Genomic DNA, 12,539 nt, shown 5'->3' on the forward strand with positions numbered 1-12,539 from the left:
TATAGCTGAATTAGCTACTTTGGTTCTCGTGACCTACATTTTGTATTTCCTTCTTAACACTAAACTAAACTGTGTCACAATGAAAGTGAACATTATAATTTGATTGATTTTACAATTTAACTTACTAACTTTAAATAAAAATAATTTATTTATAAAACATTAGGAACATAAATGGACACGTAAATAACAACTCTGAAAAAATTTTGAGCTAGCAAAACAACTCTTTTTTTTAAAAGGATAATTAAAACAAGTAAAAACCATGATTGTCCCATATTTTAGAAACATTAAATAATTATAGACTATGCAAGGAATATATAATTATACATATTGTACCTTTTATTCTGCGTTGTTGGTCTAGTAGCTAGCTTATATAGCCGCAAATTCCGAACTTATAGGTTAAAAATTCAAACTAAGTCAATAAAAAATATTACGTTTTCCATCGAAAATTTCTCAGTAACAGCTCAGAGTCTAGAAGTTGGAAATGTGGGCACTTCCGTTCTTTGAAAAACACATAAAGCTAATGGTCATGCGCCTAAACTCTTACCGGTAATGTCGAATCCACCCTCGCCAAGCCAGCCCGCAAGATGCTTATGCACGCCTCGTTTAAAGGAAGGTAAGAGAACGGGAACACGTGTGCTGGTAGAGAATTTAATTTTTTGGAAGTGCGAGAAAGAAAAGTTGCCGAATTTCATCATACGCGATGGAATTGATGTCACAGTCATGTCACAGTCAGTCAGTCAGCACGCGTAGACTTGTGAAGTAGGAATTAGAGAGAATAGTTCCTCAAACATAAAGGTTCGAAGTTGTTTAATGACCTTTACGTCGCCAATAATGCGGACCGCATGTCGTTGCAATCTATCCAAGGCCTCATTATGTACTTAGCGGAGCCATCCCACGGTGCGAGCAATATTCAATTCAAGACCGCACCTGCGTTTAGTACAACAGGAGCAGTTATTGTGCCGTGAAAAACGCCGCACCTTGTTCAGGCCCCGAGTTTTCGTAAGGCTGTTTTAATAACGGCCTCGATATAATCCGTTGGATTAAGGTCGCAGCGAACGTCAATACCCAGTACGGCAATTTTGTATCACTAGCGTATTGCCACAGAGGGATTATTCCATTAAGGGAAAATGGTAGTTTTCCCTTATGAAAGCGCATACTTACGTTTTCTTGGCATTAAACTCGACAAAATTATCAAAGCCCTATTGGGCAATAAGTTCTAACGTCCTATAGAGTTCATCGACAAGAGCCCTCCGCCTCTCTTCAGTTTTCGCTCGCTCAGCTACAGCGGGTCCATGGTAACCTTCATGCACTGTTCTGTGAATGTTCCCAAGGGTGAGGTTCCCGATCATTGATATGCAAAAAAAGAGTATGGAACCCTAGCATTCATTGCATGGCATTTTAAAGAAAAACCTTCAACTAAAACGAGATGGCTGCGCTTGTGTAGAAAGCTGGCAATCCAGGTGCAGAGCTGAGCTCAGCCAGACTCAGTCGAAAGCCTTGGTGATATCGAGGCTGTCAGCCAACGATTCCCCACACTTGTCGATAGCTTCACTCCAGAGGTGTGTACGCTAGAAGATCACCAGTGGACCGTTTTGGTCGAAAATCGTACTGACGATCATTAATTAGATTGTGATCTTCTGTGCCATTACCTTACAAAGTACTGAGTTGATAGCTATTGGCCGATAATGTACTGGATCAGACTGCTCCCCTTTTTTGAGAACCGCTCGCACTTTACTGTATTACATTTAATAATTTTGAATTTATTTAAATAAGGAAATTAATTTTATTTATTGATTCAAATGATTTTTCTTTAAAAACTAAGGAAACCTTGTACTTGCATCCAACCCTATTTAAATAATTTGATTGAGAAGTCGATAAAATCCCGTAATATATCTACTTAAATAATAACTTAAATACATGTGTAATAGTCTAATATTAGTATAGATAGTAACAATATTGGCCAATCACTAAAATATATATGTCATCGTAAGATTACAAACATCGTTAGATTACAATCTATCTCGTCAGATTGTAAACTGTCGAAATATTGTGAACCGTGAAATATGATTGCAATTTAACGCATTATTTTTCGCTATATTGTAATCTATCGATGGGAAGAAGGTAAATTGTGAACTAGCGTAGAACGGAATGCATCTCGCGCGCTGAATGGTTGAACGTTAAGTGCCCCCCTCCTCCTCGGCAACCGCCATATTATTTCACCGTAAAATTGCAAATACCGTTACATTATAATCTATTTCGCGCAATTGTAATAGATTGTGAACGTTTATTCAATTTGCAATAAAATATAAATAATTTCGATAGTTCATAATATTTCGGTTAGGTAAGGTTAGAGTTTTTATAATTTAACTGAAATTTACTTCAATAGATTGGAAGCTACCGAATAATAACGGTGACGTATGATTGGTCGCTCTTACAATAAGACCGGCCAATCAGGGGACAGATAATAATCTAACAGTTTGACTTCGACAGATTACAATCTGTCTCGTCAGATTCAGGGCATGCAACTCTAGTACATTAATTAGAAAAAAAACAAATGTATACAAACTAGCGCCATCTTTTGGTCAATGCCCCTAAACGTACTTAAACTTTAAAACTGTTGTTGTTTATGCGCTCGCTAGATGACAGCATAGCAGTAAACATTAAGATCTAAAAATATTTTAATTATTTTTTTAATAGGGTTTATTATTTAGTAGATGTTTCAGATGACGAAATTATTTTATTTCGAAAATGCTTCTGTTTGTTATCACATAAAAATTTGTAACGACTTTAACCAAACGGCAAAAGTTTAAAATTGTTTGAATCGTTCGCTGTGCAATTGTGCATCGCGCTAACTTTTATTTGACTTGTGAAAATGCCATAAAACTCCCGATTCAAGTGTCATTTTGGTTGTAAAAACGATGGCGAGTAATTTAAAACTACATTGGTTTATGTTGGGTAAAATACTGGCCCAGTTCCTACCACTGGTTTCATTTGATGAACTTCATAGTACATTTGAGGATACGTAAACCTTCGGACAAAATCAAATATCTTTTATCTATATATATCTATCGCAGGTCCATTGCATCGATTTCCTAAACCACAATACCCACATCTAGAAAAATTTAATGTATGGAAATCTGTCCTCGCTGAAGATATTCAAGACAAAGGAGACATTTACATTTATAACCAAATTCGAATATGCTATCGCCACTTTGAAGAATGTTATTGTTCACAAAGCCACAGACTCACAGCTAATGCAGTTCCAACGCTAAATATTGGTAAGTTTTTATGTTCTATTTATCGTATTAGATAATATTATTATTTGGCCTACTTATTAATAAACTTGGACTAAAGTATTATTAAGTTTACCTTTAATATTATAAAATTATTAACCAATTTAATATTACTAATACAGTATACCATAATAGTGTCTCACTTGATTAGTCTTGCAAGCTAATTTTACATTCCACTATTTATACTTTCAGGTTCACCACAGCTGGAACCCATGGAAACTGATGCTATTGAACATGTGCTTAATGTAATGCAGGCATCAACTGCCCTAACAACAAAGGATGATCAGGGTGAAGGTACTTGCAAACAACAGCAAATTGGTTTTTCAGAATTATTCTTAGATTTTTATTTAATATTCCAACATTAAGTACATCTCTGAACCAAATTACAACCTGATCCTTAAATGATCCTCTGGGTGCTAACTGTGAACAAGATGATAATAGTGCATTACTATTATTAAAATTTTTACTTACTAGAAAACAGGAGACACCCATGATTTTATAATCTTATGACATTGATCAATTATTAATATTAATGAACGAAATAAAAAATAACTACTCAAAGATACATGAAGAATCAAAAAATATGTAGCTGGATATGTTATTAAAAAATGTAAAACAAATATATGTAAAAAATGCAAAAATGATTTTATAAATAATGAAGTAGACGTTAATTCTTTTATCCTCGAAATTGATTATATGAAAAAGTCTTTATTTCACCCTAGAAAAAAAATTGTAAAGTTATTAGACGAAACGTATTATATGATTGTGGCTTGTTTGCGTGAGGCTCCTGAATCATATTGTCCAATAGAGAAAATGAGATTTGTTTATAGATTTTAATTGCAACTTTAATGTAATATCTTGTGAAAAGCATAAAGTCTCATTAATTGATTATATTAGTAATCTAGCAATAAATATAATAATTCACAGTTGGTGGTAAAATGTAAATAGAATTATAGATGGAAAAATAACGACCTTTGACCAGACTGATCCAATTAAAGTTCAAGCATTTGATTATTTTAAAACTCACAAACACAAGAAAACACAATAATAAATAATTTAGTTTTGAATGCTCAAAAAACAAATTGTGTAGCTTTTACCCTACCCAATGTTAGAAAGCAAAATTATAATATATATATTTAAATGGTGGCCATCTTGATGTAGCCGATACTACGGTGTTTTTGGGAATAGAATTGGATTCTGGACTTCAGTGGAGTCCTCATTTCGTCCCTGACAGGAAGACTTAGCTCCGTAGCATAGGCAGTCAGAAAAGTTAGACAACTTAACTGATATTGACACAGCTCATTTAGTATATTTTGGTCATTTCCACAGTGTTATGTCATATGGTGTAATACTTTGGGGTAACAATGCTGATATTGAATCTGTTTTTGTTTTACAAAAGAGAGCAGTCCGATCTATTTACAATCTTGGAGCTAGAGACTCTCTTCGGGATGTCTTTAACAAAGCATTGTGTCACAATATATTTACAGCAACATTATGTATATTCATATTAACATTGATCACTTTGATAAAATCTGTGTGTGAAGGATAAACTTATAACGGCAAGGTCACTTCGCTAAGTCAATAAATCCTTCTTGGGGCAAGGTAATCTATTATAAAATTCCACAGACATTTTTAACTTTGCCGTTTGATAAATTAAAATAATTTGTAAAAAATACATTGGTAAAGAAGGCATATTATTCAGTACAAGATTATACAGACGATAAAAAAAAAAATGGAATTAATACTTGTTGACTTCCAGGCAGGATATTACATGCATATATAATTGTAATTAACTAACATGACTGTTTTTTTAAATATTGAAAAAGAGTAACTACAGAGTTTCTTGCCGGTGCTTCTCGGTAGAATCCACTTTCCGAACCGGTGGTAGCTTCCCTTAATATAAAAGTTGTTAAATGACGATTCAAAAGTGCTTGTAAAAGACTACTTGAATAAAGTATATTTTGGTCAATCATGCAAGTCTTTCATTGTAAAAATATGTCAAATAATTGTTAAACGACAAATTTACTAAATTTGTCGTACATACATACAGTATTCATAGCTTGCAGTCCATTGTACCTTGGATAATTACATTTGTAACAAATCACACAAATTATTTCTCATTATGGTTTATTGAAATATATGAATACTTAGAGTGTATATATTATAGTGTGACTGTGACTTTTTTTCAGTTTAAAATAATTAATTCTCATTAAGTAGCTCATAATTAGGATTTCCAAGTTTGTAGCCATTAACAAATTTCTCCATAATGTCATTAGGTATTAAGTACTGACTCACTGCTGGATCTTTAAACATCTTATCTATGTACTGTGCCTGAAATAAGATATACAATGTAATTATTTTAAGATAAAAACCAAAAATAAACAATAATTCAAACTAAAATCCCAAGAAAATGTGGGTTATTATAGAAAGGAGGCCTTAGCCCAGCAGGGGCATTTACAGAATGTTACTTTACTTTTAAATAGATGTATATAAGTAGGTTTTAGTTATAAACAAATTTATTATGAAAAAAAAATACAAACCAATATTGGATACTTGATTGGATCTATTTTTATTTGATGATCAGTTTTTTTATAGCCCTGCACTCTTTCAAACCATGGCCAAATCATATAATCAGCATAACCTGGCTCATCTCCACCCAAAAATGTGGTACCACGACTTTTTAATTGATCTTCAATAAACTTTAAGGCCCCGTGATAAGCATTTATAGTCGCTTCGGTGATGGTATCTGGTGCAGTCATTGATTTGAAGAACATGGCATGAATCTACAGACAAAATATAAATTTATCAATAATTAATTGGATGGCAGCGGTTGTGTTGATTTAATAACAAAAAAATATAATTTTAGTCTCTAACTATAACCTCACCTCACCTTAATGATTTAAATTGTATGCAACATGACACAAAGATAGTTTGAGTAATAATTTAAAATAATATAGATCACTTTTCAAAATATGTAATTGAATCGACACTGACACTAAATGTTTTTCTGAATATCCGCAAAAAAGCAACAACTGAGGTTTTAAAAAATATATATACTCGAAGAAAATGCTTACAGCTCCTGTGTTTTCTACAATTATTTTGTCAAAGGCTTTCTTCGCTGGATCCTTAGGCAATAACGGCCGCTGAGGATACACTTCATCTAAGTATTCTACTGTTATTAAACTTTCGTAGATGCACACATCTTCCTTTATTTCTATAGATGGAACCTTACCTGTATAGCGTAATATAAAAAATGTCAATTTTAGAAAATAAAAACAATATAGGTACATACCTAATTATTTTTGGAAAGTGTACTATCTTGAAAATATGACTATTCAAAACATATTACAACTAAAATAACTTCTATGTCTCCTATATATCCATTATAATATGGATGTACTAAAAATATCTTCTCATTTCTTATACATCTGTGAATTAATATGAATAAAACATATATAAGTATAGAGTTATGTTAATATAAAACAATGCAATATTATTGATTAATATTTATTTCGAACATTGGCGAATATTATTTATATTATTATTATATATCCCGCGAAACTTCGTGTTTATTCAAAAGATTATTTAGGAATTTCGAAACTTATGACTGGATTTATTTTGATTTCATTTCATAGTAAGTTGCATTGCAAATCACTCATCTATATGTAGCGCCAAAATGATGAATCTTTATTTAAATTAAATTTTTAATGTCAAATAGTATACATTAGTTAAGTTAGTATATCGATAACAATTTTACTTCAATTTTATTGCCAGTAACTTTATTCCGCTCTCTAAAATTAATCTATTAAATTAATAACAATTTAGTAAACTGCAATCAAGAATCCTCTTTATTTTTCTTTACATATACGCCTGCAGCTCTTCAAAATAAGACCATAACCAATTTTTATGTGCAACTATCCCATAATCACTGGGACAAAATCGGCTTACGCTATTAAAATATAAGAAGCTTTACATGTTTTGATGATGATGATGCTTTGAAAAAAAATAACAATTACCTCGAAACACCACGTGGTTTCGAAAAGTTTATTTACATATAACTCATTGTTCTTGTAATAAAATACATTATAAATAGATGAGCCATTTATTACGAGTCTTAACCATAAATTTATATTTTAATGGCATCTTTGCGGTTTATCCTTAATGATACATTGTTTATTTCATGAGACATTGCTAATTATTTTACACATGGATCTACTAGAATGGGATGATCCTTGTTAGAATAACAGCATTCAAAGTAAATAAAAAATTTAAACCGGTTATTATACTATTTTATCTACACTTGTCTAATGTCTTACCTACCAAAAGCACTCTTCTGTAGGAACCATTCCGGTTTTTCAACGAGATTAATATTCACCACTTCATAGTCAATTTGTTTTGCGTTCAGCGCCAAAATTGTTCGCTGAGCGAACGGACAATAACGCATGTTGTATAGCCTTAATTTCCCATTGTAAGGCGGAAGAGGGTCACCTAGAATAATATCATATAAGAACAAAATAATGATCAAGTAATTCGTGAAAATAGTGAATTCTTGAACAATTTAATATTCCTTTGAAAACAAAACCTTTAAAATCGGTAGGTATTAGGTACCTGCTATAAATTAATGTTTATTTAATAACCAGCCCGTCAATTTAGGGATCTATAAACAACTTTTATACGAAAGAACACAAGATATAAAAAAAATGTTTTTTTCCCGCCTAAGAAAGTTAAAATTCTAGGCTTTCTCTACTATAAAATGCATGTATAACATGTAAATCTTTCTCAAGAATCACTCTCATTATTGATGAAAACAGCATTAAAATCCGTCGGAAAGCGACTTTGTTTTTTTCTGTGTAGAGATAAACAGTTAAATATGTAAGGAATTCGATAAACATTTTAGTGACGCAATAATGTACATTATTTGTTTTACCAAGGTTTTAACTTACATTCACATTCTCAATTTCATTTTAAGATGAATAAGTACCTACTAATTCATCTAAACATTCTATTTTACACATAAAATCCATGTCGTTTACGAAACTATATTAAGTTAACAAGTGTATATTAATTAATATTACAAAATACAAAAGTACATAGTGATTACGTAGTTTACATACTCTTAAGTCTTTGTTACTAAGTGTTGGTCATTATTTTTACCTTGATAATATAAATGTTTGTTACTAGTAATAAACATATAATAATATTTAACAATACAATTCGGTTAGTAATCGCAAAATATGCATATTTAACAATATCAAATAGAATAAATACGTATTACCAATCAAATGTTTACCTTTTTTTAAGTGTTTTGTGTTGAAATTGATACTTCCAGATCCAGATATTGCTTTTGCAGCCATGTTGCGATACGGCAAGACGTATTCTAATATCTGACCAACTGGGGCCAACACTTTATACGATGACACGAGTATGTGCATGGCAAAACTTAATGTGGACATTATCATGATGACTATTATCTTACACTTATTTTAACAGACAAACACTTACTATCTACTGTTATAGACCGTCATTGAACTTAATCATCTAAATACGTATTATTTAATCTTAAATGCTATGTTATATCCGTTTTCGTATGTTGTAATTACTTATTATTGTTTATTTTTATAGTGACTGACATAAATCACTGACTCATGTAGTCATGACTGACATTTTTATACTAGATACACTATGACTAAAGTAGTTGTATACTTTTAGGGTTGGTACAAATTTTTATATGCATTTATTGAAGTCAATAAGAATATAATATCAAGTTAGAATGAAACTGCAATGTTTGAGTTAACGTTTCTGAAGATTACGTTTGTAAGCAATTACGTTCTAATTCTGTCACACATAAACTTAGGGTTTAGATCAATTTCTGAATAATATGTGATTTATTTTTTCTTTAAAAGTAAATACTAAATTATACCTAGTTCTTAAGAATTTGTAATAAATATTGCAATATCAAATAATATATAGTCGACAATTCAATTAAATTCTTAATTAAGGCTTTTTGTCTACTATATTATGTTCATTTACGTAGATTATAGGATTTATAGGTACTGTACTACGCTACGTTCCAAGTTTCCACCTTCTATATATGACAATTTTGACGTTTCATTGATAACCTGATTAAATATTGTTATGCGGTTAATGTTGACATATGTAAACATGACAATAATTTGTTGTAATAATAATTAATATAATATTATTCCTATTTAGGTATTTGGATCCAGTTACATTCGGTGATTATCAATATGAAAATCAAAAAATTGGATAAGAAAATGACGATTAATCATCTCGTCAATATAATATCCATTACAAGTTAGGGAGATAATTTAACATCTTATTAATTTGTGTTGATGATATCATTCTCTATAGCCCCTTCATAGACTTGGGCTACCCCATCTCCTCACGTGGGTGTCGTAATAGCCGCGGATACTTGGCGTTGATGTTTCGAACCTCGTTCAGTTCCGCGGTCAATTGGAAGATAAAGCCAAACTTGCATCAAAAAAGCTCGGTCTGCTCAGCAAGGCAAAACAGTATTTCACGTCGGCCCATCGACTAAGACTTTAAAGGCGCCAATTCGGCCTTACATGGAGAACTGCTCTCACCTCTGGACGGCTCCTCAGTACCAACTTCTTCCTTTTGACCGTATCCAACGCAGAGCGGCTCGAATTATCGACGAACAAACCCTTTCAGATCTGCTTGATCTTTTGGTTTTGCGTAGAAATGTTGGATCACTGCATCTTCTACCGAATTTGTGACGGGGAATGTTCCGAGGAATTGTTTGGATTAATCCCGGCTGCTGAATTTTACCTTCGGATATCTCGTCAAAATTCTAAGTATCACCCGCACCACCTAGATGTCCGAAAATCCACAACAGCGCGATTTTTAAGATATTTTTTACCTCGCACAACCACTCTGTGGAACCAACTTAATATAGTAAGTGCATATGCGCCACAAGCTGGTTGTGAGGATAGGATAATTATGACTTTTCTGTTGCATAAGAAATTATATATAGGAGCGGATTTCAATGGGTATATGGGAAGGATGACTGTATATTATGAATGAGTACATGGTGTTTGGGGTTTTGGTACCAGAAATCAGGAAGTGAAACTTTATGGCAATCTACTAAGGCCTTCGACTTAGCCATACCTAATACATGATTTCAAAAAAAGGATAAACAGCTGAACCATGTCAAAGATTGAACATTAAAATTATACCTGGAGAGGCTCACACACTAACACAGCATAGACTACTTGTCACGGAAATAGTCGTGTAGCTTCAAATAGGTTATCGTAAAGAGCAAAAATCAAATGGCATGTGCTCTAAGACGAGGAGCGTGCAAAAGTGTTAAACGAGAGTGGTAAATAAAATGATTGAAATGGAAATGAATGTTAGAATGAGATAGCAGTGTATATAGAGCGAAGCGAAGAATATTTTGGGAGAATCGAAAGGGAAAGGGGTGATAAATAAGGATACATGGTGGTGGATTCAAAGTTTGACAGAGAGAAGGAGATTTAAATCTGAAAGTTGCAATTAAAAACGAATATGATGAGTGGAAGGACAAAGCAAAAAAAAATCTGTTTCCATAGCTAGAGAATAAGCACAGAACCAATTTTATATAACACCTCATATTGTACAGGCTAATTAAAGTTGGAGAAAGAAAGGGATAGGATGTAATATAGATAAAATGTATGAAAGATGAAGCAGGTGAAGTGCGTCAGACGATGTCTAAATTAAGGACAGATGGAGAATGTATCTTGAAAGGTTGTTAAATGAAAAAAATATTGAATGAGTGAGCTTCACAGAATATCTGAGAATGTAGGACTAATGAGAATGATAACCACGGATGAAGTGAAAATAGCAATAGATGGAATGAAGAACGGAAAAGCAGTGGGGCCAGATGAAATACCAAAAGAAGTATGGAAGTTGTTACGGGAATATGGATGAAAGTGGTTAGTCTTATTTTTCAATAAGTTGTTGCGGGAGCGATACCTGATGGATGGTGCACCAGTTACCTGGTACCCAACTTTAAAATAAAGGCGATGCGCCGGAGTGCAAAAACTTTAGATGAATAAACTTAATGTCACGTAGTTTGAAAGCATGGGAGAATGTTGTTGAACGAAGATTGCGATAGGAGAGTGAAATTACGCAGCCAAGCCAGTTCAGTTTTATGCCCGGTCGGAGAACAACTGATGTGATTTTTAAAAACCCAACCTTGAAAAATACAGAAATGCATAAGATCTCCCATACTATTCATAGATTTGGAGAAGGCCGACCGAAGTACCTAGAAAGGTTTTGTGGTGGACCCTAAGAATAAAAGGCATGCCCGAAAAATATGTAATGTGTATGTAATCCAAGCAATGTGTAGCCGCTGTAGTACAAAAGACGGTCCCGGTTGGCACCACTGGCTAACTGCTAGCTTTTACGTGGTTGCAGGTACCAAGGGTCAGCTCTCAATCCATGCTTCTTCCTAATGATATTAGATGCTCTGACGTCGGACATTCAGAAGGAGGCACCCTGGTGTATAATGTTTGTTGATGACATTGTGTTGGCAGCTGAAAGTGGTCTAGAGGTCCAGGGTAGGTTGTAGGAATGGCGACAAAGGCGGATTTTTGGTTTGTAAATTATTAGAATCAAAACCGAATACATGTTCTATGATTTCGGCGTCTCCAGTCCTTCACCTGAGCACTCGTGCAATGTAATGGCGATATTGACAGGAACATTACAAATCGGATCAATTGGAGGGGGGGGGGGGTGAAATGGCGACAAGTCACTGCAACAACGTGTGACTCACGGAAGACGCTCAAATGGACGAGCAAAATCTACAAATCTGTAATTAGTTCTGTCGTCATGTATGGATGGGAATGCTGAGCCGTGAAGAAGAAGGATGAAAAGAAATTTAAATTGAACAGAAATGATGGTGTTGAGATGGATAAATGGAGTAACAAGAATGGATAAAATAAGAAACAAGTATATAAGAAGAAGCCTTGAAGTAACTCCGATAGCAGAAAAAGTGAAAGGAAACCATTTGAGTTGTTATGAACATGTGAGACACAGTGAGGAGACACACATAAGTAAAAGAGTGATGAGTATGAGCTTAGAGGGAGAAGAGTACGACCTAAGAAGACATGAATGCAGCGTGTGAGGATATATGTGATAGAGATATGAGAGAGATGGATGTGGACGATCAGATCACGAATAACAGACGAGAATGGAAGGAAAAGACTTGCTGCGCTACAGTCCCCA

At 33.4% G+C, this 12,539-nt stretch overlaps 1 protein-coding gene across 1 annotated transcript in view; it reads right to left on the minus strand.

The window, feature by feature from the left end:
- Window positions 1-5,455: 5,455 nt before the first annotated feature.
- LOC113402931 (pyrimidodiazepine synthase-like) overlaps window positions 5,456-12,539 on the minus strand; it is a 186,134-nt gene continuing 179,050 nt past the window's right edge. The window contains exons 2-6 of the mRNA XM_026643294.2: window positions 8,584-8,770; window positions 7,614-7,781; window positions 6,368-6,525; window positions 5,834-6,076; window positions 5,456-5,624 (exon numbers count right to left, since the gene is read on the minus strand). Of these exons, the coding sequence (XP_026499079.2) occupies window positions 5,493-5,624; window positions 5,834-6,076; window positions 6,368-6,525; window positions 7,614-7,781; window positions 8,584-8,752 (870 nt within the window). The 5' untranslated portion in view covers window positions 8,753-8,770 and the 3' untranslated portion in view covers window positions 5,456-5,492. The remainder of the gene's footprint in view (window positions 5,625-5,833; window positions 6,077-6,367; window positions 6,526-7,613; window positions 7,782-8,583; window positions 8,771-12,539) is intronic.

Source organism: Vanessa tameamea, chromosome 16, assembly GCF_037043105.1.
Source record: "Vanessa tameamea isolate UH-Manoa-2023 chromosome 16, ilVanTame1 primary haplotype, whole genome shotgun sequence".
In the NCBI taxonomy this organism is placed as follows: domain Eukaryota; kingdom Metazoa; phylum Arthropoda; class Insecta; order Lepidoptera; family Nymphalidae; genus Vanessa; species Vanessa tameamea.